General features: G+C 44.7%; 1 protein-coding gene across 1 annotated transcript; it reads right to left on the bottom strand.

Annotated features, from left to right (window-relative positions):
- Positions 1 to 36: 36 nt before the first annotated feature.
- THSD1 (thrombospondin type 1 domain containing 1) lies at positions 37 to 27,781 on the bottom strand. The gene is made up of 5 exons (XM_061457438.1): positions 27,511 to 27,781; positions 21,298 to 21,437; positions 15,054 to 16,019; positions 6,281 to 6,439; positions 37 to 2,366 (listed from the first exon to the last, which is right to left on the bottom strand). The coding sequence occupies exons 2-5, from the start codon at positions 21,353 to 21,355 to the stop codon at positions 991 to 993; spliced, it is 2,559 nt and encodes an 852-aa protein (XP_061313422.1). The 5' UTR covers positions 21,356 to 21,437; positions 27,511 to 27,781; the 3' UTR covers positions 37 to 990.
- Between the last annotated feature and the right edge of the window lie 146 nt (positions 27,782 to 27,927).

The raw sequence follows: 27,927 nt of genomic DNA, 5'->3' as shown, positions 1-27,927 counted from the left end.
ACTCACAAACCAGGTATTCATGAAATAAATTTGCTGTTCACTTGTTTTGCTCATAATTTATTCTGAGCTTGCTGTAGCAGTATTATTGTCAATGTATTTACATTCTGAAAAGTTTAATAAAGGCAAAGATGCTTATGGAAAGGGTGGGTGATTCAACAGTTCTCTCACTGTCTTTTAGAGGTGCTTAGATGCTGCAAGTAACATTTCTGTGAGGACTCTAAATCTGATTATCCATTTTCTTTGCCCTCCCAGTAGCATGCCTCTTCTACTCATTTCCTGCATATATCTGTACATCACTGATTTTGTAGTATAAATATTGACAGAAGGAAAGTATCAAAACCTTGAAGGGTGAGAAGTGCCCCCTCAGTTTTAAATTCACTCCAAGTATTCAGCATCAATTGTTTGCACTTTCATGCAAGCAGCTAAAATAAACACCACCATATGACTCACTTGAGCAATTTCGATGAATCGGCACTCTTCAATACTGACTACCATAAAAGTTATGGAAATTGCTCACAACTTGAGGTCTGTGTTTTCTAAATGGGCAAGGATTCACCAATTAGGACAGATGATTGAGGATACTGGACAATGGATGCTTTAGGGCATTATTATCTACTAGTACATGGTCCACAAGGTGAGAAAGGCCAGATCAGTGGCATCCATCACATATGATGCACAAAACATGACTGCTTTATGCAATAAAAACTATTGGCTATTTCTGCGTCATGCCTCCACTAACACGTGCTTTCCTGGGGTATTTTGTGTGAACTGTACACACATACATACAAAAAAAATGATATGGAAGCCCTTTCCAGTAATTAGAAAGGAATGTATTCCCACAAGCCAGACTTGGGGCATTATTCCTTCCTGCTCTGTGTGGGAGTAACACAGTTCCCACTGCTCCTTCCACCTGCTCCTTCCACCACAAGCCAACAGATCCTGCAGATCCTCTCTCCCTCATGCCCCTCCTGCAGGGCCACAGTGAGTCTCTCAGATCACCAGCTTCTCGATGCTTAAAGTACTTGTTTCATCCTCTTCATTGGAGCCAAAATACCCAGGGAGGTCGATCATCTGCTGCTCTGCCTCCGTTAAGCCAAAAGTAGTATTATCATAAAAGGCAAACTCAGGATCCAAGGGGAAGCTCTGGCACTTGTCCCTTCGGTACTGGGCAGGGCTTACACCTGGGACTCTCTGGGAATTATCCTTGCCAGCTGAGCCTGTTTCCTTCCGCCATGTGCCTCTGGGGTTAGGTGAAGGGCCCCGTTTGCTTCGACTGGGTTCAGGCTTATCAGCTGCCTTCTCCTGACCAGCAGGCTGGTGGTCAGTGACCAAGTCCAGTTTCTTCACCAGGGGCCCTGCCCTGTGGTGGCACTTTGTCCCATGGCCCTGCGGTTCACATCCTGGCACAGCGCTGTGGGGCTGATCCAGCTTTTCACCAGTTGGATTAGTGTTCCTCGATTTTGGCCGCATCCTGTCCTCCAAGCCCTGGTCCCATGTCCTGGTCCTGGAGTTGTAGAGAGGAGTCTGCCGGGGGGTGAGGGTGGACATGCTTCTCTCTCTGAAAGGCCTGGCCTTTTTAGTCTCATGGAAACTGGCTGTTCTTCTGAACTGCGGGTTTCTGTGGCAGGCCCTCTCCGGCAAGTCCCCTCTGTTATCCTGGTGCTTGAAATGAGCTCTTCTTACCAAGGTTTGGGTAGGGCTCATTGCAGCATTGGCCTGTGAGAATGGAAAATCCAGCCTAGGGTGAGAGCCTTCCCCCAGGAATTTGGGCTGACTGGCTGGCTGTTCCAGAAACGGAGATTTGATCCTAAATTTGTTTGCTGCTGCCTCCTCTTGGTTTTCTCCGCTCAGCGGAAGCATCGTGGTGGCACCAACAACCGTGTCTGTGAGGGGATTCTGAGAGACATGGTACACCTTGGTGGTCTCAGTCAGGCCCTTCTTCTTCATCTCTTTCAGCTGCTGCTGTGCCAAGCGGTAGCTGAAGATAGGAGGGATAATTTTTTGGGCATTTGGCTGGAAGTTCTCACTTCCAGAGGCATCATCTTCTTGGGCAAACTGGAGGCTTCGCCTGTAGGTCAGAGGAATGTTAACAGGGGCATCCCCTCCTTCAGCGAAGCTGTCCCGCTGCTTGTTGCCTTGACAGATGTTCTCCTCGTCAGAGTTCTTCCGGAAGCCAGGGGAATGGACAGAGTTTCGGCGCACGGCAGTGCTGCACTTCTGAGCTCTGCAGAGCTTCCTCCAGAGGGTGATGAGAACAGTGGCAAAGATGATGAACAAGCACAGGGAGATACCTGTGATGGTCACTATGTTATTTGCTTTCTGGTCCTCTCCTGGCTGGACAGAAGGTGGGGTGGGAGGCTTCATAGCTGTAACAAAGAGCACACATGTCTATCAATCAGAGCTGCACTGTCATCAGCATTTTGGTATTTTAGGATGGATACCTTACAACAAATTAAAAATAACCAGTTAACACAGTACAGGAAGTTGTCTGCCATTAAAATTTGCTCATTAGAGATGAGCTATTACTGATGACTTCAAGATGGCAGGAACAGATCTACTTACTTTAAACCAAGGCTCCAACAGAACTTTTAAATGTCATCATTACTTCTGCCTGTTCTGCCATTTCCATAAGGCACTCCTAAATAGGTGTAAAATGGGTAACACTATTTGCCCTCCCTTGTGAAGTACATTAAGATCCCCTGGTGAAAAGTACCATAAAATAAGCCAACCCAGGCTAGTACTTCAGTATCACTTTAAAATTACTTTTATGAGAGCTTAAGGGGAGTGAGAATTGCAGTGAATTTGAAGAGCACAGAGGCAGCACCAGCCGGGGCAGCATAACTTTCAAAGCAGTCCTCTGAGCATGCTTCTTCTACCACTGCCTTGTGTCACAGCTGCAGAGGCTGGAACCTTCCCCTGCCACCCCAAGCTCCTAGTTGAGAAGGCCACTGCTCTGGTGCCCCTGGCATGCTAGTATTGACACTCTTCTGTTGTGGACTGCAGATGGGCTTTCAAACAGGGACGAACACCCTGCAGGCCTTTCCTCACTGAGAGAGTGGTCAGTCTCTGGAAGAGTCTCCCTGGGGAAGCAGTCACAGCACTAAGCCTTTTAAAAGTTTAAGGAGCATCTGGACAAAGCTTTAGTCATATGGTTTAGTTTTAGGTAGTCCAGAAAGGAGCAGGGAGTTGGACTCGATGATGTCTATGGGTTCCTTCCAGTTTGAGATTTTAACCTGTAATGTGAACATCACAGATCTTTCCACAGCCCTATTTAAACCTCTCACCTGCTCATTGCACCACATTAGAGATGGCTGAACCAAGGAGAGATTAATAATTCTTTTTTTGGATGAGGTCCCTAGCATTTTAGGGGCAGCCCTGTGAATGGTTGAAAGTGGATGAATTGGTCCACCAGTTAATTCCAGTGTGTGTTAGCACTCCCCAGTTGCTTACGGCTCAACATCAGCACTGTAAGGCCATGACAATGCTGTTGGAGGATAAGGCTGCACAGATGTAGTTGACAAGAGCTGGCCATAAAGCTGTGAGTTCACACTGAACCAGTTAACAACCCTGCCCCTGTCTCTAGTTTTATCCAGAACCCAAAGCCTTACATCAGAGTGAAAGAAAGTCTGTTGTAAAACTTGGCAGATGCCTGCACCACTGTGACTGTCCAGGCATAGGAAATGTGCCTGCAGAATAACAAGAAGCTGATACCATGTTCTTCTCGTAATTCAGAAGGACACTCATTCAACAGAAAGCTGGTATTAGGAGGGTGTGCACAATGTACAAATACACTGATGAACACAGGCCAGAAGGTCTCAGGCTGCTATGATAACAGACGTGCAGAGTGCTTGGTTGGGCAAGAGATACATTTCTTTGCCTCAGGTCTACCTGACAGCCCCAGTCGCTCAAAAATCCTGCTACTGGATCCACTTTGATCTTCATGTCACTCTTGAGAGCCCAGCATCATCTCAAAGAACAAGACCAATGCCTGCTGGATCTTTACTGGGGGATCTCTAAAACTTTCATCCAGCCCAATGTCACTGTGCCAGAGCAGGGAAGACTACTGTTCTGGGGGCCTGAGCAGGGAGTGAGCACACTGACCTCAGCAAAGAAGGTAGGACCAGCATCTGCTCTGCTCAGTACCACTGCAGCAAAGCAATTCATTCATTGCTCATCCTCTTCCCAGTCCTGTTTGCTTTCAGTTATTTTTTAAAGACTTTGTTTTAAAGAGTTTCAAGACACTGTGCTGTATTGTTTGGAACAGAAAGCTAAGAGTGAGGTTCAAAACAGGACTTAGTCCCTTAGGTTTGCTCTCTCTCCACCTCATGTACCTCTGCCCCTGGACTGTGTGCTGGTTTCATTTACTCAGCTATTTGCTCCATCTGCTGGACTAATAACTTGAAACATAAATGATGCTGAAAAAGAGGCTTGCCTGCTCCAGAAAGGTGCAGACAGTCTGCGGGTGGGAAGGTGACACTCCCAGCTGGACATCAGGCAGCAGATGAACACTGTAAGATCACAGCATCAAGTCACTTCCTGAGCAGTCTAAGATTCAATGAGATAAAATCTTGTAGGTGATTCTGTAAAGGAAGCTGCTTGATGTGGGAACAGGAGGATTAGAAACCATGTGCAAGAGAGAAGCGAGGCAATTCCTTCAGATGATCCCATGGCAATGGGTGCAGATGCAGGCCTCCCGTGCATCTGTGCTTCCTATATACAAAATATATAGATAACCTTTTTTATTAACCCAGAGACCTAGATGGAATTTGAGGATTTTCCAGACCTTCTGAGTGCTGTCAGATAGTATAACCACCACCAGACTGCCACAGGCATGTGTCCTGGGTATGCATAGGATTGCTGACCTCTTTGAAAACCACCATATGCCTTATATAGTTGTACACATGCATGGAAAGAGTGACACCTCCGAGAAGCACCAGAGAGGCCAGTCACCTCCATGCACGTAAACCCAAGGTGCATACACAAACCAGGTGTCCAGGACATGCTCCACATGGATGGACCCCCCTCAGGGAACTCTGTGCACCAGAACTGCTCTCTGGGATCCAGAGGAGTGGGGTGAAGCTAGCCAGAGAGGAGCCAAGCCAAGTACCGTACTTACAGACATACCCCTCCCGCAGGTAACACAAGCATGGAACAGCACAGTTCAGCAACAGCTTTAGGAAAACACCAACTAACTCACTGTGTTTCTCTGCTGGCATTACTGCCCACACCAGCATAACAGGGTTTGCCATAGAGAAGACAACCAGGCCTAGATCAGGGCATTAGTTTTAGGCTGGGGCCCTAAACATCTGAGTTGTTCTTCTCTGCTTACACTTGCAGATTTACAAAATAAGCAAACCTACATGGCCAGCATTTTCCAGTCATTAAAAACATCAGACGCTTTAACAACAAGCTGTCAAAATACCCTATGTGCTGCACAAACACTGACAAAATGCAATACCTGGCTTCATGGAATATCATTTTTAATATTTTCCCTTCACCCAACCTGTTGTTCAATACAACCCATTTCTTACAGTGCTCCACAACACATTCCAGGCCTGCCTGTACAATTCTGAGGCCTTCATTCAACACCTTGAAGCTGGTTCAAGCCAACGCCTCCATTTAAAAAGTAGTCCTGCCCTCTTCCTGCTCCAGCTACACATTCTCCCCCTCTGCCATCCTTCCCTTTTTCAGTGGCAGAAGCATGGCAACAGCTTACCCACATTCCCAAACTTGCCAATTTTTGGCTGGTTCTATTCCAGTACTCCACATTACACTTTTGCCAGCACAAGGAAGTGCACAGAAGCAGCCAAAGCAAGAGGTAAGGCATTGATCACTTTGTAATAGTTTAAAATATCTGTTAAATTACAGCCTAAGAGAATAGGAGCCTGCACAGTCCCTGGGCACCTTCTATTCCCCATCCCTGGTTCCCAGGGAGTTGGAAATAGATGATCTTTAAGGTCCCTTCCAACCCAAACCATTCTATGATTCTATGTTTTGCTAGCCCCAAGATCTCTCCTTTAGTCTTTCTTCATTCCCTAGCCACTCTGGAGATTTTAAACCCCTTCCATGGCACCCACAGAATACCAAAATCTTATGGCTTGGAGACTTGTCACCAGCTGCCCCACAAATGCATGTAGACTCCTGCCCTACTCCATCAACCACAGGAGTGTGACACCCCTCCAGAATCATTCCATTTTACAAAGTCCTAATAACAGACCCTTTTCTTTTGCTAGGGCAGATATGCAACCACAGGGAAGAGGACAGCAGAGATGACACTTACACAAACACTCCTCCAGGGAACACAAGGAAGTCTCGCTGGGTGATCCAGCACAGCCTAATTTGGCTGATGAGGAGGTGATGCACTCTCGGAAGCGCTGCCGGACGCCATCCCCGCAGGTGACACTGCAGGGACTCCAGGGCTGCCACAGGCTCCACGTGTCTGCAAATACACAAGCTCAGAGCAATGAGGAATACACCTGCATCCTTACCTTTAAAGACACAGCCATTTGTCTTCTCTCATTTAAGAGAAACAGCAGTAAATAACCAAAACCACCAGCATCCAGGGACCCACCCCTGTTCCCATCACAGTCTGGGGAAACTCCCACTCCTTGTTTTCCTTTATCCACTCCAGTGCCAGTCAACAACACAGTGGTCAGTCAACTGGCAGGCAAGTTCTTCCTGGAACCACAGAAAATGGAAACTAATCCACAAATCTTTGGAATGGGTTAGTAATTTACATATTCATCCAATTCCCGCCTGACAAATAGTGCTTTTACAGCAGGATAACTTCATTGACTTAAGTGTAGTTACTCCTGATTTATGTGACTGTGAAAGGAGGGTAAGTCTACAAAGCCTAATAAAATGGCAGTATCGGTTTCTCTCTATTATCTTCTCAGCACACAAAAGTGTTACTGAATCATTCACCTGACAGCTTCCAGGTCTCTGTTGCTGTATTGCTTATGGTTTGGCAATTAACTCGAGATGAAATTTTGCTGGTTCATTTATTTATTTTAAGTGGAGTCAAGTTCTAATACTACCTCAAACATTATCACCTCTTAATGTGTAATGAAATACCTCTTTTGCTTAGACAACATCCTTATCCAGTGTTCAACACTCAAACTTTACAGCAGCAAGAACCCAGAGACAGAAAGGGACTTCTCCTGCCTGTATCTGACAGCTGTGACACTGAAGCAGGACCACAGCTTTCAATTCCAAACTAATGCACAAGCCCAGGTACAATTTTAAAGGACAAACCCCCTGGGGATCCTCCTATAGTGTAACAGAAAGAAAAACAATAGACCTCTTAATTCCATTTTGTCACTCACAGATAAAGTTGAAAATCAGCTGAATAGACAATAATTTAAAAACCTAGATTAGGTTTGTTAAAGTTTGCTCTTTCAAATAATTTATAGTGTTGCTTCTGTCAACGCTGGTCATGTTCTTTAATTTTATGACAGTTGCTTTGCTGCTACGATGCCCCTGAGCTCCTCATCAGTGACAAAGTTACTATGTCAAAGGACTAGACAGTGTTGGAAATGGCTTTATGATTTCATAGAATCATAGAATAGAATCACAGAATGGTTTGGGTTGGAAAGGACCTTAAGATCATCTAGTTCCAACTCCCCTGCCATGGGCAGGGACACCTCCCACTAAACCATGTCACTCAAGGCTCTGTCCAACCTGGCCTTGAACACCGCCAGGGACAGAGCATACACAACTTCCTTGGGCAACCCATTCCAGTGCCTCACCACCCTTACAGTAAAGAACTTCTTCCTTATATCCAACCTGAACTTCCCCTGTTTAAGTTTGAACCCATTACCTTTGTCCTATCACTACAGTCCTTAATGAAGAGTCCCTCCCCAGCATCCCTGTAGACCCTTGTTACATCGGTTGCTGGATTGTTCATAGTGAGTTATTAAAAGTCTCTAACAAAAATAAATACAGCTGTGTTTTAACAAACATGAAATGTTACCTGCTTTGGGCCCTGTCCTACAGATTTTTGTGAACATGCCAGTCTGAGTTACGTCAATACAAGGAGCTTAACAGAACCAGTGGGGCTGCTCTCCTGTGTGCAGGTACTCACCTGCACTGCAGGATAGCGCCCAGAGGTTTTGAGCTTACTCTTGTGCTGTCAGCCAAGGCTGTAAAGCGTGTATAGGCACATACTCACGCACATCTGCGTGCATGCATGTTCCAGTGCATCTGCCTTGCCTAATGCAGAGTAGAGATGGGCACAGTGAGACACCCCGGTGGTGCTGCAGTTTTAAGCCCACACAACGCCAAGTGACCGTCCTGCCTATTTGCCACTGACTTTACCACAGCATTGCGATATCTGTGATCTCAGGCTGTCTTTCACTTTGTGTTCTGTGAGCACCTCTCGGCTTTCACCCTTCTGTCTCTGGAGCTGGAGAGCTGCTACAACAGCGGAGAGGAGCCCAAAGGCAGGCTGAGTTCTCACTCCTCCAGTTTGCAGCCACCCCAGTTCCCAGGAAGTGTGAAATGGAGCACAACTCTGGTTAAGTCTCTCTAACTTGAAAGTCTGTTTAAGACTCTCAAACTTACACAGGGAAGAATCAGGTCAGATATAAGGAAGAAATTCTTCACTGTGAGGGTGGTGAGGCACTGGAACAGGAAGCCATGGGGAAATTGTACATGTCCCATCCCTGCAGGGTTCAAGACCAGGTTGGACGGAGCTTTAAGCAGCAATCTGGTCTAGTGTGAGGCATCCCTGCCCATGGCAGAAGGGTTGGAACTGGATGATCTTAAGGTCCTTTCCAACCCAAATCATTCTATGATTCTATGAAGACTGGATGGTGTGTGGTGTCAGGAGGAAAGGGAGTCAGAGGGTGCCAAGGAGGGGGGAACTGAGAAAGTTTGTTGGAGTAAGAAGTCCCGCAAAGATACAAACTCTGGACAGTTGCAAAATCACATCAGCTAGTGAGCAGAGATATTAGTGAGGGCAGCAAGACAAAATTACCATCATCGTTAGTCAGTCAGTGGCTCACGGATCCCTCCTGAAAAAGACTTCATGGTATCACAGTATTGGGGATCTCATGACACTCTTCTTCATACCAGTATCATGAAAGATTTCTGCAGTGTCCCTAATCACTGGTAGAGGAAGGAAGGCTAGGTGGAGAAGCACCTACCTCCTCATAGACTACTTTATGTGAGCAGCTTGGTGAGTCCCTGTCATAATTTCTCTCTCCATATTCCCTGCTCATTTAAACTTCTGTTAATTAGTCAGATATAAAGCCAGACCCAGAAAGGTTCTAGCTGCCTCCAGTGCTAATACTGGCGATAGTGGAGGGCGCTTGGCAGCCTCCACATTGATACCTGTGGGCTTCAATGTACAAGAACATTCAGGATGAGTAATTTTACAATCTTGGTGTTGAACCTATGATGTGCCCATTGCTCCAGGGCACTTTTCACTGACTCTGCCTTCAGCAAAGGACAAAAGAGCTCCTTAGCATAAATACTTGGCATCCATAGCTTTGAGGCTAAGAGTACGGGCCTTAACCAGCAGAGAGCAGGAAATGCTCCAGCTCCCATGAAATCCGGAGATTTAAACTCCTGTGACTTGCTCTGCAACCTCCTGCAATTACCAGAATGTAAAAGAAAATGAAGCATACTTTATTCTCCCCCAAGGAAATGAAATGATTAATTTCCATTTAAGACAAACAGATCCAAAGTGCCAGGGGGAAACCAGAAGGTGTGCACTGCAAACCAGCTCTAAGAAGTGTGAATTTTTTCACACAGAATTGAGAAATCAATTATCAACATGAAGACCTCGAACTGATGAGTTAGTTTGACATAGCTGATAGTTGGCAGATCTACCAACATGAAAGATAAATGCAATTAACTGTGTTAATTGCTGGGCCGTATAACTATCTCCCCGCAAATTTTTGTGTTTGTAAGACTCTGAGCATGCAGTGCTATCCAACAGTGCAGTCAGCGAGGAATGCTCAGCATCATCCTTCCAGTCTGACACACAGGATAGTCCTAAACCTTCAACAAGACCAGTAATATGGGACAAACCCACTGATGATTTACAGGCTCATGTGAACAGCTACACTAGCCTGGGGCATTGCAGAGTATTTGTGGAAGCTGAGATCAGCTTTTAGGTCCTGAGCACAGGTGTACAAACATTGTACTGCTGTTAGGATGAGACCTAGGAAAACACCCTTCTCACCCATTCCGTGTTTCTCTGTTTCCATGGAAATGAAGCCTGGGTGCACTGAAATGGTGGCATGCTCCAACAGGTTACTAATTTGGACAATGAAAGGATGAGGAACCCTTTAAAGGAAGAAAACCTAGACTCTGCCTGTGCATATTGCCATCTTCTCCCCACAAACAGGTGTCTTTAAGAATTGTGGAGGCACAGCCTAAACTTTTTTTCAGAAGCCAAGAGCTATCCCAGGTCCGTAACACCCAATTTATTCTTAAAATGCTGGGGATGTGGAGAAGAAGTATTCAGTGACACAGGACACTGGTACAAACCAGCCCTGGCACATGTATGTCCCCTCCATCTGTCTGTTCCAAAATAAACGCAAGCCAGGTGCAGATTCAAGCAATACAGCTAATTGTTTCCCAGATTTTCCTACGGATAGGCAGGTCTGATTCATAGAGTCTTATTCAGGGAGCAAGTATTTTATAGAAGTTGTGTGTCCCCTGCCTGACCTCTAGATACTCCACTTACTCCTCTCCTCCCTTACTGACCACTTTTCCCTTCAGAAGGTCTTCCCCTACCTTTCTCTTTCCTCCTGCAGGCAACAACTGTACTTCTTATGCCCTGCTGAGCTACCAATAGGGATTTTTTTCGACAGTCAGCAAAAGTCAGATGAACAAAATTCATCTCTGCTGTTGGCAACTGTGAAAGACTTCCCACCAAAGTTGAAAACGGTCTCTGGAGTATAACAAAGAACTGTAAAATTAAGTTAATTAACACCAGAAATATGAAGAAAATATTCCTGTTTCTATGCGGTAGCATTACTGATTAATTTTATAAGTCTCATTCCATATGTTTCAACGGGGATACAGGCTAGGACATGGAACATCCTTCTAAGGAGTGCAGAAGTTTCACTGCTGGGGACACTTAAAATCCACATAAGCAAAGCACAGGATAAAGCATTGAAAAGAATGAGCCTGCAATGCATCTGTTGCTGGGTAAGATGAGCTTCCTACCCCAGACATTCAAATAAGACAGTCAAACACAGAGAAAAAGCTGCATGACCCTCCCTAAGTCACCTGTGTGAAACAGCTAACACTCCACTGACACAAATGAAGTGACTCGCATCTCGCTGTTATTTTTTCACAGGTTCTCCAGTTGGGAGTCTACAAAAAGCTGCACAAGTGCTGGCTCACAGCCCACCTTTAATAGATCTATTCATAGTCTTACATAGCACAAGCATTTTTGCAACACTCATTCTGAAGCTGCTGCCCTGGCCCACTCGGGGCCATGGGAACATTCTTCCTATACCAGACGCAAGTCAGATTCCTGTTCCATAGGCTGTACTAAACCTGGCTGCGATAAGGAGTAAGGAGCAGGCTTGCCAAACGGTCAGGAATATAACTGATGCCTGATCTATGGATAATGGGTGTGGCAAAATCATCTTTTTTCTCATCCTCTGTGGTTTGGATGAAGATAATGATTAGGTACTTTGACCTTTTATACGACAATGTCCCTGCTTCATAATAACAGAGCAAATGCTAAATGAAGTAAGAACTGGCTGAGTGACAGATTTGATATGCAATTGTCAACAGAAAACCATCATCGAGTATAAATGCACCTGGATAGGTTCCAAAGGGATTAATATAAGGCTCAGTGCTGTACAATGCCTGCCTAGTTGACATGAAAACAAAGATAAAACCATTACTGAGAATGTGTCACTCCTGTGATGGCATAAGTAGATAGTGCAGTCGTATGGAGCAATGTATGGTACTTGCATGTTACGGTAACCCAAGCAAAATAGACATTAATCAGCGAATTACAAAACATAGGAAGAAGGAATACAAATTGTACCTGCACGATGGGAGACTACATACTAAAAGGTCACACGCGAAAACAGCTCAACAGGAGTTTACAGGGTAAAAGTTGTAGCAAAATCAGCTAATGCAATTGATGGAATGAAAGCAGAGGTGTGGGTAAGGATAATGGTTCTGCTCAAAGCAGCATCAGTGAGGAGGACTTCTGAACACAGCACCCAAAGCTGGTATCCCTGTTGTCAAATAAAAAGAAGTGCTTAAAATAATGGAAATGGAGCCAAAGAGTCGGAAAAGTCATCAAATCCCAAACAAAATGCCTTCCAAAAAGACTCAATCTTTTTCGGTTTATTAAAAAGAACATGGAGATAATCTGGAAGGACTGAGATGATCTGGATCATCTTTGCAGGGGGAAGAGAGTGGACAGGAAACAGCTGTCTCGTCTAGCAGAGAGCAGCAGAGTAAGAGCTAATCACTAGAGACTGAAGCTAAATGAGCTTTAGTTACGAAACACAGAGTTTCCCTTTTTTTAGAAAAATAAAGTAAAATCAGAGCACAGTATTGAGAGAAATTACCGGAGAGGTCTCTGTTTTGTCGTGTCTTCAACAAAAGACTGAGTAACTCTCTGGAGTGGCAGTCAAATGCAAAGCCTAGCTGCAGCGCTCACTGCCAGGGCAACTGGATGAAAAGTGATGGCCCATGTTGTCTAGGAGCCCAGACTAGAGGATTTATCACCAATCCTTCTCTTAAACCGAGTGAGTTCAAGAAGTCCAAAGCAGAAAATAAGTGACTTGAGGAGCAGTGTTTGTTGTGCAGCAGCCACAAATGTTATGCAGCTATCGGGGCTTGGGTCTGTGCACACCATCTCTCAGTGCCCTGCTGCAGGGTGAGGGCTCAGGAGAGGGCTTCTCAAACCAGCCAGGAGGCAGATGGCCATCGCAGGCAGCACAGGTTCACTCTGCCTGTTGTGGCTTTAGGCAGATGCACCCCTCCCAGAACACCATGCTCCTTGCAAACACTGCTTACAGGCTTTGAAGTCCCACAGATACAGACACAGTCAGATGTGCTGCACCTAATTAATTTCAGGTTGACATTTTATTTATGGCTATGCAACACGGTTTCGCTTTCATCGGCTCTATAGATGTGACACTTTTAACTTGGCAGATGTTGACTTAACTCTGTTCTTCACAGGCGTAGCCCGATTCTTTCGACTGCAGTTGTAAGGATAGTGCTATTGGGGAACCCAAGAAAACAAAGCAGATTGCAGGGAGTCATCACTTAAGGTGGATCTCATGAATTAAAACAGTTAAATACTGGGCACAGAAACGTATCTATGTCATATCCTAGGTATTTATCTGCGGGGTAATTATCTAGATCACATCAGTGTAACACACCACCCAAGCACAGAGAAAGAATTAGAATTCTCTTTTCCTTTTTCCTTGAGAATTATCTCCACTAAGAAAATATGCTTTCAGTTTTAGATAGACTTTCTTACGCCAAAGGAAGAGAGAGAGTGCCAACAGATAATGCAGATAGGAAGTTAAGATGATGAGAAGAACTACATACAGTTTGGCATGTGGTGAAAAGAGAGGTCATTTTTAGTACAAAGCATTCATTAAACAGCTAGCAGTTTAAGAATTTATGTAAGAGCATATGATACTAAGAACCTAATTAAGATAGGCTGTGTCTGGACTGTGTGCTATGAAGCATGTCCTACACTCCCAGTCTCCTGCTGATCCCACTCAGATACCTGCCCATGAAATGCAATGACGGGTTTTTTTTTGCACTTCCTTTTCAGGGAGACCAGGGTGGGGAGGTGTATAAAATGGTGTACATCTCAAACCTTTCAACTCAAACTCTTTGAAGTGTGAAGATGGGAAAGACTAATACATTACCTATGGATACAAGCCTGCTCTACATGAGAACATTTACTCTTCTGTTCCAGGGTGTAGGCAACACAACCTAACTCAATCCAATCCCCTCGTGCACACACAGCTCCTCCATCACCATGGCTGCCATCCACAAATGAAGGATGAGAAGGACATTTGGCTCATCTGCTTACTCTGCCATGCAACTGCGATTTATAGATTCTGCCAAAGCATGGACTGCCACCTCTTAAGCTACAGCTGTATAAGATGCATAGATGGAAATAGAATGTATAGATGGCTCCTTAAACAGGGCTGAGGAACAGGCTCCAGCTCTGTCTTGTGATTATATGATCACATTAACACTCCTGGACATGGTTCTAGCTTCTGTGAAGCAACCCTCTCCCAGACCATGCGTGGTCATGGCCCAAAGGACTATATGAACCACACACTGCTCCCAGTTGGCAGTTTGTATGAGTCTAATCTTTCCTGGGAGGAAAAGTTTAGCTATACAAGTGTGACCCATGATCTGCCTAGTGGCCTGATGGGTCAGAAAATGCACCCTGGTCTGCAGAGACGTGCTGAAAGGCTACTTGAAAAGCCTGCAACCTGTCCAAGTGACACAACAGTGTCTTTCACCGTGACCAAATACTGATTCATCTCACCAGAAGTTGTGTACCTAACTCCTACAGCAAATGTGCTAGAGAAAAAGACACAGGTAAGTATTCAGCCCATTTGTCTTCTATACCCATGAATCACCCTGTCCCTCTTGACTAAAAAGCTAGACAACTACTCAGTTCTGGACCCTTGGCTTTTAGACATTTTGATGTAGTTAAGACTAATCCTACCTTTAGTGTCTCCAGTGGGTGTGATCCACTGAGAGGGTCAAGTTTCAGTTTTGCCTTGACTAGAGAGATACATCATTCAGAATGCCCCAAATGGCATTGGGTTGGTACTTAAGTGTTAACTTAGTGCAGTTTTAAGCTACTTCAGTAACATCGGGTACCAAATGTCCTTGTGTTTGCCTCTACCTAACAGTCTACTCTATCTCATTCCCACTGCATATGACATTTACACCACTTGTCTGGTGTAAGACCCAAAAAGTAGCTATCCAACAGGTGACACCACAATTAAACCTATTTATCATCACCCATGGTGGCTGGGAAGAGTGCTGATTTTGGCTAAAAGAGGACAAACATCAGTACAAACCCATATTCCTTTGGATCATCATGCATTCCTTAACTCTTGTTGGGAAAAGGCTTCGGTTTGAGAAATTAAAGAGGTCAAAGCAGTATTTGTTCTTCCCCACATCAAATAAAGTGCAGTTAAATTCTGTCCTGTTGTCTCCTGGGTGAAGAGTGTTTTCATAGAGCCAGGCTGTTCTTTGAGCAGGATGCTTGAGAGCCTCTTTATAGACGACAATTTTTCCACTGATAGAAGTGCATGGTGGAGACACTACGAAGACCTGAACCAAAGTTTTGCATGTTGCTTCTGGTGCCACAACCAGTTTGTACCCAAATTTGTGGAGGAGATCTATAGGTCCTATGGAGGCAATGATGGAATGTGTTTCTAATGATTTCAGTAACACAGCAATGTATATTTCTTGACTAACAGGTGGGCAATCAAACTCTACCCACTGGGACCTAGAGAGCGGGATTTCTTTGCTAGTTCTAATACCCAGAGTCTCATCAGAGCTTACTCTTCCGAATTCATAAAGGGTGCTGGTGAATATCACATCCAGTGAAACCACTGTCTCGTTCATGGCACACAGCTGCTCGTTTGTAAAAAGCCCAACCTGAAGGGAGCTCCCAAGCACCTCTGAGCTCTTCTTCAAATCAATGTGAAATACAGGCCATTCCACATGGAGGGTGGACACCCTGCTTCTGCTCCACTGGGCAACACTGCTGTTATCACTGGGAGAGACCATTCTGAACAAGAAGTCCCCAGCACTCTTGAAATGGAAACACTCAAATTCTACCTTCCCCTGGGACTGATTTGCTGGAAGCTGTTTTCTTGCAATTATCTTGTTGGTGCTGGCATCCAGCAATAGGATGGACAGATGCTCTGCTGTCACATTACCACCACTAGAGTACTGATATTCCACAGACACTGTGTCACTGCTGAAGGCTACATGACCTGGACGCTCCAACAGGAGATACTGCACTTCGCCGAGAACTGAAAGGAGAGCCAAAGAGACAACTCATTGTTTATATACTTTATGGAAGAAAACAAAGATTTATAAAGTGGATATTTTAAAAGTGGTTCTCAAGCACTTTAAAATGAATCAATTCACACACAAACAACGCCCACAAAAGAAGGCCCTAGCTACAGCAGTTAAACCTCACCACCTCTCCTTTGTCCAGGGACGTGGTTTGCTGCAGCTCAGAGTCCACTGCAGTAACATGCTCAGGAAGGTTAAAAACAAGGTTAAAAAACCCACAAACCTCTGAACAACCCAGAAGAGTCACAGAATATTTCACTTATCAGGATAGTTTCTCAGACTTCTCAACTTTTCACTTACCGATTCTTAAAGTCCACAGTGGCCAGCTGTTGTTCCACTTTCTTTAACTTAGCAAAAAAAGGATGGCAGTGTCTTAAAACAGGAACATGAAAAATGTCCCCCAAATTAAATAAAGAAGACTGCATGATGCTTTTTGAAGCCTCCCTCTTCCTCTGTCTCATGAATCTTTCATTTTGCTCATTTGCATCGCAGCCACTTGAGTGAGAGAGCTGAAAATAACAGGGATCGTGACTGCAGCACTTTTCTTGTCTCAGATATGGTGCAACATGTCCAAATTACATCATTTCATTATAAATGGCACAGTTTTTTCTACATGCACTTCTTGCATGACCATGTTTGTGCAAGTTGCCAAATTATACCGAGATGTGCCATAACTAGTGGGGAGAGATGATATCAAAAGCAATGGACTGGGAAGATCACACTTCCCTTCTCAGCTCAGCTAGCTTTCCTGTGTTGCTTGAAACTTAAAAGAGATTTCAGACGCAGAAAGCTTATCTGAAAAATGGGAGCTGCACATATCCATTCCATATACAGAATGTGCTGTGTAACTTCTTTATTTAATTAATTGTCTGGGAAAAGGCTTCTGAATCTTGGATGGAACATCCTATGGAAGTGTAAAACCTCAGTTAAAGCAATCCTTTCTTAAGTAGTATCAACTAACAATGCTTTGACTTGTTAAATCTGTTACACATGTCTTAAGATTACCTCAAAGCCCGCTTTGCTGGAAAAACACTGCAACTGCCAAGGCAAGCACTCAGCAGTCAGGAGTAGCAGGACTCATCTCACATAATATTAGACGCCTACCACTCTAAGCTTCAATATGAGTTAGTCACCTTGGATTCACTTTCTTGTCAGCAGGGAAAATTTTTCAGGAAGAAATTGATCTGACCAGCTACAGACGTTTACACCTGAGTGAGGTACAGTGTGCACTAAAAAAGCCCATTACTCTCCACCAGCTATAACATGTCCTTAAAATAACCAACTCCAGCCACATGCATGAAGTCCAAATGAAGGTGGCATGCACAGCCTTACACATATAAATCATGCATATGGTCTTACGTATATGCACTGTAATTCCACCTTTAATTTGCATTTCCCCAAGATGATGCTGCTTTTGGCACATGGACGGCGCTCGTTACCAGAGGGCTCTTTTGTTTTCATTCTTCCATGGGTGGTCCCCTGTATCATTGACTGCTGACCATCTAAACCCCATCCCGATAACGCAGAATTATTCATTTCCCTCACAGACTCTTTTATTGTGCACTTAACATAGTTTATTCATGCATTAGAAACGTAAATGAGTTTATCCTTCCAATGTCCTGGAAAGATAAGAGGATGTCACTATTCTTGTTTTGTGTGTTAGGAACCAAGGCATAGGCACAAAGGTGAAAACTGCCAAGTGTCAACTAACTGTGAATGCCCTTAGAAAGCTAGGACCTGATTTCTAATACAGTGGTCCTTCAGAAGCATTCAAAGCAGGATCCCACTTGGTCCCAGTTGTGGTGAGCACATGGCACCCCAGCAAACCTGATCTCAACTCAGAAAGAAGGAAACAGACCCTAAATGCCTGTGGAAAATGGCACTCTATGAATAGCCCAGCAACACATCTGCCTTGCTCTTCACGTTTTGGTTCTGTCATCTGTGCCTGTCCATATTTTCCAGTCCTGCTCCTACCATTACCTACTGTCACTATCTCTTGGGTACTACCCTAACTCCATTACCATTACCACAATTCTCCAGACTCCTGCCTTTGTCTCCTTGTCTTATAGCTCTTCTAACTTCTGCTGTTCCGTAATTCCAGCAAATTTTCTTGCTCACTGATAGCATGACAGCAGAGATCACAGGATAAGCAACTCTAGTGCCCAATATTACAAATATGGGGGAACTCTGCTGCCCTGGCCTGCAGCACACAGTATTGCATGGGGCTGACAAGAGGAGGCAGCAGGAGTTGGGGCATGCTCAGTCCTTCAGATAACTTCATCACCAACTCATCTGCAAGGACTTACATCTGGACCAAGTCTGGGCAAATCTTCATAAGGACAGCAGAAAGGCCACTGTAAGCACTGTAACAAGCATGAAGTTCTCACAGCTGTGTTTCCCAGTGAAATGGTTGCAAGTTGCTGGGGCTTTGTTTCTTTGAACATGGGCAAAATTATCTACTTTTCTACAAAGGAATCACCCGGATTCAACTTAGCCAAAATATTACAGGGAGAAAAAGAAAACAGACCATGGCAAAAAAACCCTAATGAAAAATTTCAAATTCAAGCTTTAAGTTTACAGCAAAAATATTCAAGGGATAGTAATGAAAAGTATCAGTGTTTGTACCTATTTCTCCACTGCCCTTGCTCTCTTTTACAACTGTCTTAACTCTCTTACATTATTTTTTTATATGGAATACCTCAGGTTTGAAGTAACACTACCGTGTATGTGTGCAGGAGGACTGAAGAGAGGCCAGCTCCCATCAACCCTCATGAAGATCACTTGGGAAGTGAGGAAAGTGAGGATGCTGTTGCAGCACTACAGAGCTCTGGCTGGTGCACCCCAGTTCACAACATCTTTTCCCCCATCTTTGGTTAATAACACAAGAACTTGGCACTCCTGGACAGCCCATATAGCAGTTTTTCATGATGCTCCAAAACGCACTAGTCAGAAGTAGCCAGCTTTCACCACAAGCTCCTTCAGCCCTCCAGCCCACTCTGAGTGCATGACTGTGCCACATGCCAAAACTCGGTCCCAGTTGTTTGGACAGCCAGTCAGGGGTAGCTTTCAATGCATTTGTATATTTTTGGTTGTCATTACAATGGTCTGCTGTTGAATGGAGCCTGGCTGTGGTGCCAAAAACCTTCCAGAGGAGTCTTTGCAAGAGCTCACGCTTAGAAAGATCAAAAGGAAAATCTTTGTTCTCACTGAAGAGCAAGAAGAATTACTAGAGCATGCTACTATGATATTTATTTATTTTTAATTGTGTTTAAGCCAACTTGGGTTGTGCTGTTGGCTTGTCAGCCACTAATAGGACAGAGCTAAGAACAAACACATCAGAAAAACTGATCAGAAATGAGGATTCTGTTTTGTTGTGTGTTAGGGTTTTTTTTAGCATTACAGTGATTTTCCAGTGCATACTGGATCATTTAAAAAATAGTCTTGGTCTGAAACAGAAAAGTGTATGAGTGAAATAGTTATCTAAAAACTGCAGGCATGCGATACTCAAAGACGTGTATATGCAGAACTGTTTGGAAATAATTTTCTGAACTATGCACTACTCTTTAACTGGAAATAAGGCAAAAGATGATGCACCTAAAATTTGCAGCAGAGATTTAGCTCTTTAACTGCACCTTGTAATCACTTACTGTGCCACGCTCTATAAAGTTCAGGAATAATAGCTTTTTCCTCTGAGTCAAATAGTCGTGAATGCTTACAGGGCTGGCTCACCAGTGGACATTGCCGTCATTCACCTCACTTCTTGGGTTATGTGAATTTAATACTTAACCTCACTGTGTTCCCCACTCGGTGCAGCGTTCCCAGCCTGGCTAGTTAACTTTGTCTTATTAAAAGAAGAAAAGGTACTGAAAGCCAAACAAATGCTTCCACCTTTACTGGAACGTAGCTCACCTAAAATATGGCAATTCTAGCTTCTTTAACCTTCTAGTGATCCCTTGTTCCAGAGAGTAAAGGCAGCAAGTACAGAGGCATGAGCAGCATAATTAGTATTGAGTCATTCCCTATAATCAGATTTTTCTCACTTCGACAAGGAGAACTGCACACATTTTTGGTCTATTTCTCTCCTATGTAAGATCTCTTCAGCCTTTCGGTGTGTGAACTACCTGCTACCACAGTTCATTCCATAAGTGCGGACTAAACAATCCTTTTTCCTTTATTTTTTAATGCTATAGACATTTCAGCAGTGCACGGGTTAATCCTTTGGCATGGTTTGACAATGTACCGTGGCTGTCAGAACAATGCCTTCTTTTAAATTAGGAATGTGATTTTCGAAAATATATCTATTATTTAGGAACTGAGTCCCATTTTCAAATTTTCTCATTCACTGTGCAGTAAGGAATTAATTCCTTTTGCAAATCTACTTCCTACTTAGAGCATTCTTGAAAAAGACGACACCATGAATATGATGTCCCTCAGCTCGCAGATATCGTAGTTAGATAACTTGAACTTAAGATGTCTGATCTCCCTCCTTGGCAGCTGATGGTGAGAAGGAGGTGATTTTTCATTCCATACATCTCAGACTGCAGATGGGTTAGAGCTGCATTCAAGATATGCTGACTTATGTATGGACTACTCAAATGAAACTGATTGCCTCTTGACTAGCTGCCTAATTTTACATTACTAAAATTGAATGAGCACAAATACCATCTCTTCTTATACAGTCAGAGGGAAGAAACCTCTGTTGTTCTCAAAAGTTCTTTAAATGGCAGCTTAGTTCCATCAGATGGGGACTCACTCAGTCATGGGAGGTTGCCTGCACTGTATATGCTTACATCTCAGCAGACCATCACAGGTTCATTTTACAGTTAATAGAGAGAAATAGGTAGGTGCGTGGCACAGTTCCACCCAAACTGGTATGGATACCTACAAGGTCTGTCTTCCACGATGTTCATTAAAGATTACAAAATATGAGTCTTACAAGAGAGCAGAGTTCCAGTTCCTGCTTCTAACATAGCCAGTTCCTCAACGGCGCCCACGGAAATCTGTTCATTTATCTTGTTTATTTTTCTGAGCAAATTCAGAGCAGGAAAGGTTCCTGCCACTCTGATCTAAAGGGCCAGTTTACACAGTTCATATAATCTAGACTATATTCTGTGCATATCAGCAGTGGCTTCTGTGAAATCTGATTTCAGCCAATACCTGGAAACACTACCATCCAAACACACTTTGTGAATACTCATCGCACGGTTTTCCCTTGGTAGCTGTAATACTCACCATAGTCACAGAGCACTACTAACAACAGATTTGAAAAATCTTTCAACATCTGTTTCATTCTGACCAGTGAGATCCCAGGTCCTTTTACTCCTCATGTCCTTCTTCAGCTCCAAAGTGCAGGCACTTTTTTCCAACACCACCTGCAAGTTTACAAATTACAGCTGTATTGACTTTGCTTTGTAAAATACAAGAAAGAAGACATCCCACCAATAAGCAAAAAACCCAGGCTATTAAACAACACTTATCTTCCATTTACTTAACAGTTACTAATAACTGTATCAATGAATTTGAATAAGCACAACTATAATCCACTGTACAATAAATTTTCGCTCCAGAAATGTCGGCTCCTGGGCCAGAATAACAAAGATAGATCACAATTTACCTTTGCACTGCAGTAACTGCTGCTGTGCATGTCTTATTTTAAGATCAAGACTCCTGATAGCAAAATAACAAGTATTTTATACAAAATGCAACTCTGACTTCAGCACATACAGATATTGGAGATTTATTGCTGGTACAGAATTCCTTTCACTGTCAACTGCTTTCAAGCATGTGAGAGACTTAGGAAACTACCATATTGGTCCTCAAACTGCCCTATTATTCAGTAATATATTTAGTTATCTATAATCACCTTCTATGTCATTCAGACTGATTGGATGGAGAAGGTGTTAACTACCACTTTTTGTTCCATCATTTTTTAAGTTTTTATTCTCTGTAGTCTTAGTAAAGCCAAAAAAAAAAAATAGAGTTCTTTTTGGCAAATTTCATGATTTTATGTCCATGTGCTTTAAACTAGTTTTTATGGGTCTCATAACAATCATATAAAACAGGTTGGAAGCACAATGGTAGCAGCAAAACCAATAGTTTGCTTCAGAAATAGAAATAGGGGAGAATCTAAAAGAGAAGATCTACCTCAGGGGAACCATTCTCAAAATACAAGAATTGCTCTTTTGTATTGCACAGGAACAGCAGCAAGTCAGTCCTACTTTGCTCATCGTCACGCAAACATGCAAGAAAGTTCTTGTTCCACTAAGTTTACAACCTAATTCTATGAGAAAAACCTGTCACTGGAGCAGGCAGGAGTTAGAAGCGAACAAAACTGCACAGCATAAAGGCAAAGTGTAGGAATCAGGTATGGCAAAGCTGTCTTTAGGAATCACAAATGAAATATTTCAACAATAACTTTGCTAGACTTGTAGAACTAAAAGACAGCAGACGTGTTATTTGAAAGCTTTTTAAACTGTTCTCTGTTCCAAGTGGCTGGAGAGAATAATTTCTAAGAAAAGACTAACAGCATGGCTTTGCTCAGTAGAAGCCCATTACAATAGTAGCTGTACGTATCCGAAGGGAATAATCATCATCCGGTCCAGGAACTTGACAAGGCTCCAAAAAGCATTAGATAGGGACAGTGATACCGCCACCACCCAGAATTTCACTTGATATGCCACAAATTACAGGAAGACAAATCTTATGCCTCAAGACAGGGCGGGCTGCTAGCAGAGGGCGGTGGCAAACCAGCCTGCCTCCCAGGGTACCGGCAGCAGGCACATTGTTCCTGTCCTGTGTCGCTACTAATCACTCATCAGTTAGTCAAAGCAAAGAATCAAAGTGGTCGAAGAAAATAAAAGCAGATTCATTTAAAAAAGACAATAATTGTGATAGATGCCTTGCCCTCTAGCAAAACTGCTCAAGGAAAACGGCACAAGTTATGCAGCATTGCTGTACACTGCCCTGAAATAAAGAGGGGAAAAATGCTTTGTGGGCCACAACCATGACTGTGCTGGATGATTTAATGGGTCCTTTCCATTTCAACCTTCCCAGCTGTGTATTTTTCAAATGATTTTTATAAATACTTCTTTCAGAGCGCCACACACTGACAGGTGAAATTCAAATAATCCTAATCTCAGTCTAATGAGTGACACATTGCAGAGAGGAAACGAAGCTATGGATAGGAGAATAAATCCTCGGGAAGAAAGAAAAAAGCCTGTGTAGGAGAGTATTCTTGAGATAGTTGCCTTGCATCTTAATTTGCACATCAGCCCAACCAAGGGAAAAGCAGCATGGTTCACATGACAGGGAGCTGGTGGGAGGCACAGGAGACCTGACTCCTGTTCCGATTCCTGCCGTCGCCATACATACCATGTCAGCAGACTGCAGCATTAATCTGCTCCCCTCTTTCCCACCCCATCTCTCCCGCTCTGTATTTACAATACAGGCTTTTCAGGACAGAGACTCCTTCTAACCAAGCCTGCAGACAGAGCCCAGCACCAGGGCCCTTGGGTGTTTTGGTAATGTCGATCATTTGTCAGACCAAAACCTCCTTCCCTCTGTGTTAACTTGGCTTGCTTGGGAAAAGGACTTCGGCGAGCACTGCAGGCAACACCCAGGCTAGAACTGGAGTATTTGAACCAGTACCAAAACTAACTTCCAATTAGTGAGATCAGGTACCTCTGGAAGCCTAGCCCGGGGCCACTTCACCCTCCACAAGCCTCCACTACCCCTGCATTGCAGGGGGAGCCCTCCCACCTCACATACAGCTACTTCAGTAGCTGCAACGCAGCCCAGACTTTGAACAAAGCTCTGATCAAAGTGCCTCCACAAAGCCTCCCTGAGCTTTTGCACCTTTGCTAGCTCAATTCTAATAGCAGTTTTGAACACAAGAATTGCTGCCCCGTTTCTGGAGTAATATTTCTACACACACCCCTTCACCTCTCCTTCCCTGCAGCTTTGTTCCTCTTCCCTCCTTCAATTTCCCGTTTTCACATTGCCTCAGTTTTGGACAGGCCTTACACTGACTTCTAAGCTTGGTTCAGACTTCTCCCCTCTCCTCTTAGTCCTCCCTAAGCCAACTTCTTTCTAGATTTCTTCTCATTCTTAGGTCTTCAGAACTCTCCACATCTTTGCCTCCTGCCCTCTGCTCTATTATTCTTCTACTTTCCATACATAAAATTTTGCTTTTCAAGGCAGACAGTACAGCTTAAATGGCTTCTGCTCTATTCAAATCTTCTGCCTCAAGTTCATTAACTTAGCGAGATGAAAAATGATTGACCAGAGAAGGCTATCAGACTTTGAATAATTGGCTTTTTTAATTTATTGCTCTCGTGGACAAGCACGAACTGAAGCTTTATTGTGTGAGACACAGCAGAAGCACAGCAACATAAAAAGATGCTTTCTTCTTCCAAGAGACGGTGTAATGGGCTGATTGGAAGTGGAAAGCTTCCTCTCCAAAGGGAATTAGAAATGACAGATGAGGAGGGGATAAGCCATAAAACGCCTTGGAAATGAAGACCAAGAGGCTTGTGTGTAAAGCAAATGACACAGGAAAACTTCCAAGTCCCTGCTCTGCAACAGATTTTCCTGTGCAGTCTTGGTCACACCACTTAGTTTTCCTGTGTTGCAGCTCTCTTCTGGAAACAGTACCTCACTACCTTGTATGAACAAATCCATCATGAACTGCGAGGCTTTACAGGCACCACAGTGTCAGGAACTGTGCAAGAGCCAAACACGACAATTTCATTTACAGTATTTTTTGCAACTGAAGTAACAGAATAGGTTATAGATACTACCAGAGTCACATATATTAATCTATTTAAATAACATCATTATTTCTTTATGTCAGTAAAATCAAAGTATTTCGGTTTTACAAACAAAACAAACCACCCACCGAAGCAACAACAAAGCACAAGCCAACTGGATTTATGACTCCCAGTACTTTTTGCAGCAGCACCCAAGGCCACAGAGCAGACATGGCATTTCACAAACCAGCCACCCTTCTGAGTGCTGTCACCTGCTGATCTAGCACAGCTAACCAGTTACCAGCTTTATCAGCTTCAATAGTATAGCACTGAGCAGCTACTCCCCCTTCATAAGGGAGATGAGAGGCAAATGAGACCTACAGTTAAAAAAGGGCCATCAGGAATGAATCAGCTACTCCATGACAAGCAGCAAGTTTAACGAGAACACAAACTCACAGCACTCAAAACCTCTGTGCTCTGCAGCCTCATTCACAGCGAATGCCACTGATGGATGTCATATTTTGCTCAAGCCACTGGTATCCTCAGTCCCCCTCTTTGCAAATCCCTGGCAAGAGCCAAGCCTTCTCTTGCCCTAGCTCCATTCTCCTTCAGGAATCAGGAAAAGGCCTGCCCTTGCTCAACTCTCCTCCAAGCACAGCCTTGCTCCCTCCTTGACTCCCAGACCCCTCAGCTCCAGGGGACCAGCCACAGCACAGAACTCCCCAACATGGCTTGTGGCACATGCAATGGCAAGGCAGAAGAAGGGCTCAGGGAATGAGTAAGTGCAGGGGTCAGGTTGAGGACTGATCCTTTGGGATCCAGCCTGCCTCCTGCCCAAGCAGCTGCACCTGCCCCAGTAACCAGCTCTGGTCTGGAGTGATGCTGTCAAAAAATTAGTTATTTATTGGAATTTAAAGCAAGCAAAATGCTGCTAGAATGTAAAGAAAAAAAAAATCCCAGTTGAAAACCAGTTTCCTTAATAGCTGTCCATTAGTAAACATTTTACAGTCACATTTGAAACCTGAATTTGCAAAATTCTGGCTATGCATGAGGCTGACAGTAAAATAGGCTAGAGATGGAAAAGCCTGAAAATCCCTAAACTCTTCCTACATTTCACTTGAGGGATGCCAAGCAGCACAAACAGCAAAAAGAAATGTGCATCTGCAATGTTTCCGCAAATTTAAGATAATTTATCTGTGTGGCAGGAAAGAGATTAATTATTTTCAACCAGCGTTCGCTTATTGCAATGGGATTAGGCAGCTATTGAAGTGTTACCACCTGCTGGGAATTTCAGAGCTTCCCATATAATCCTCCCCATTTCACATGGAAGGGAGCACCTCAGGTGTTCATCACATTTTATCAGAATCTAATCACTGCTGACCACTCAGAGTGATCAGGGCCAAAAAGACACCACTTCCAGAAGATACTGAGTTTAGCAATAAAAGTCTGTATGTGATGCCTGCCACAGCAGGGGGCTTAGAGCTGACATCCTCAAAGGCATCCTTCATTCTTATTTACACATCAGACAATTTTACATTGTTATCAGATAATGGCTTTATTAAAATTATGCATCTAAATTCACTAGGCTGAAACTGACAGCACCAGATCCTCTGTGTGCAAGAGGAAACCCAATAATTTTCCAGTAAAGCCTATTTTCATCAGCATTTGGGGTCAGGTCTCATAAAATTCTGGGATTTCTCAGCTCCTTTTGATATCAATTCAGCAATTCAAGAGCTAGCTGGCCAGCAACATCTGTCCTTGAAACCTAAGGACTATAGCAGACTGCATATAAGGGCGAGATTTACTTTGGAAAATGTACAATGAAAATAAGTTTATTAAGCATAGGAAATTTGGGAAGGTGTCCAAGCAATAATAAATAATGAATGCAAAGAATTAAATATATTAGATCATTCCCTTATGGCATAAGGGTTGGAATGCAGTCATCCATTCTTTCCTTTCCCTTTAGATGTTTTGTTTAAATACGTATGTTGCTCACTGTTTCTGGAATTCCCCTGTTGGTGGGGTTATCTTAAAGACCACAGAATGGGGAATATACACTGTACAGCCGAAATAATTAGAAATACGTTTGAGAAGCAGGTCTGAAATATCACAAAGTATCAGGACTGAAAAGAGAACCGGGAAGCTGTCTCCTATGCTTTATACTGATTTTGTCGTATACCCACATGGTTTCATCTCGTCTAGCGACTCGTATAAAGTCGAAATCACTAAAGGTACTGGAAACACTCTAAAATTAATGCTACTTACCACAGACTCGGAGCGACAAACCCACTACAACTACTCTAGGCGCCAGTGCTACCGGCACTTTGGAGTGCCACAGCACCCGGGCTGCTAAGCGGGACGGTCCCTGCCTCTCGGGTACCGCCTCGGGGAAGGACAGATCCACAGCCGGGACCTGTCCTCACACGGTCTGTAAGCACCCCGGTACCAAGCCTCACGGCCACCCCGCCGCGGTCCCGCCGGCACCCCTCACAGCGACCCAAGGGCCGTCCCCTGCCTGCGCCGGCTGCGCTCCGTGCCGCCGCACTCCCCACAGCCCACACTAGCCCCGCGGCTCCAGCCCCTCGTCACCCGCGGCCGGACGGCGCCTCACCCAGGCCTGGGATCCCCGCCCCGCCGCCGGGGGAAGCTGCAGCCGGGCCGCGGGCACTCGCTTCCCCTCCGCCCGCCCCGCGCTCACCTCCACGCCGCTGCCCTGCGCGGGCGGAGCGGCCGCCGCACCGGCGCCGCCGGCGGGACGGGGCTGAACGGGATCCTTCCCGCGGAGGAAACGCCGCCGGGACTGCCCCTAGACAAGCAAGTGCTGCTCCCTCACTCATTCACCTCCGGCGGCGGGGGGAGGGTTAAATGGCGGCGCAGCGCGGCCCCGCGCGGCTGTCAGGGCGGCTGTCAGCGGGGCGCGGGGCGGCGGCGGGTGCCGTGCGAGGGGAGCCCGCGCCCCTGGCGGCGAGGCCCGGTGAGGCGCGGCGCTGCCCAGCCCAGCCCAGCCCAGCCCAGCCCAGCCCAGCCCAGCCCAGCCCAGCCCAGCCCAGCCCAGCCCAGCCCAGCCCAGCCCAGCCCAGCCCTGCCCTGCCCTGCCCTGCCCTGCCCAGCCCAG

This window comes from Pezoporus flaviventris, unplaced genomic scaffold (assembly GCF_033815535.1).
Source record: "Pezoporus flaviventris isolate CSIRO_AGI_PZ_B2104156 unplaced genomic scaffold, CSIRO_AGI_Pfla_v1 ptg000025l, whole genome shotgun sequence".
NCBI classification, from domain to species: Eukaryota; Metazoa; Chordata; class Aves; order Psittaciformes; family Psittacidae; genus Pezoporus; species Pezoporus flaviventris.
This window is presented reverse-complemented; position numbering and strand designations above follow the sequence as displayed.

Bases quoted from the DNA above. Each gene is read 5' to 3' on its own strand.
- THSD1 (XM_061457438.1), bottom strand. From the start codon at position 21,355: ATGAAACAGATGTTGAAAGATTTTTCAAATCTGTTGTTAGTAGTGCTC. The intron at 16,020-21,297 runs GTGAGTATTACA...CTCTCCTTTCAG, and splicing joins AGTAGTGCTCTGTGACTATG to TTCTCGGCGAAGTGCAGTAT. The intron at 6,440-15,053 runs GTTTGTACTGAT...GTGTATTTGCAG, and splicing joins GATGATCCAAAGGAATATGG to ACACGTGGAGCCTGTGGCAG.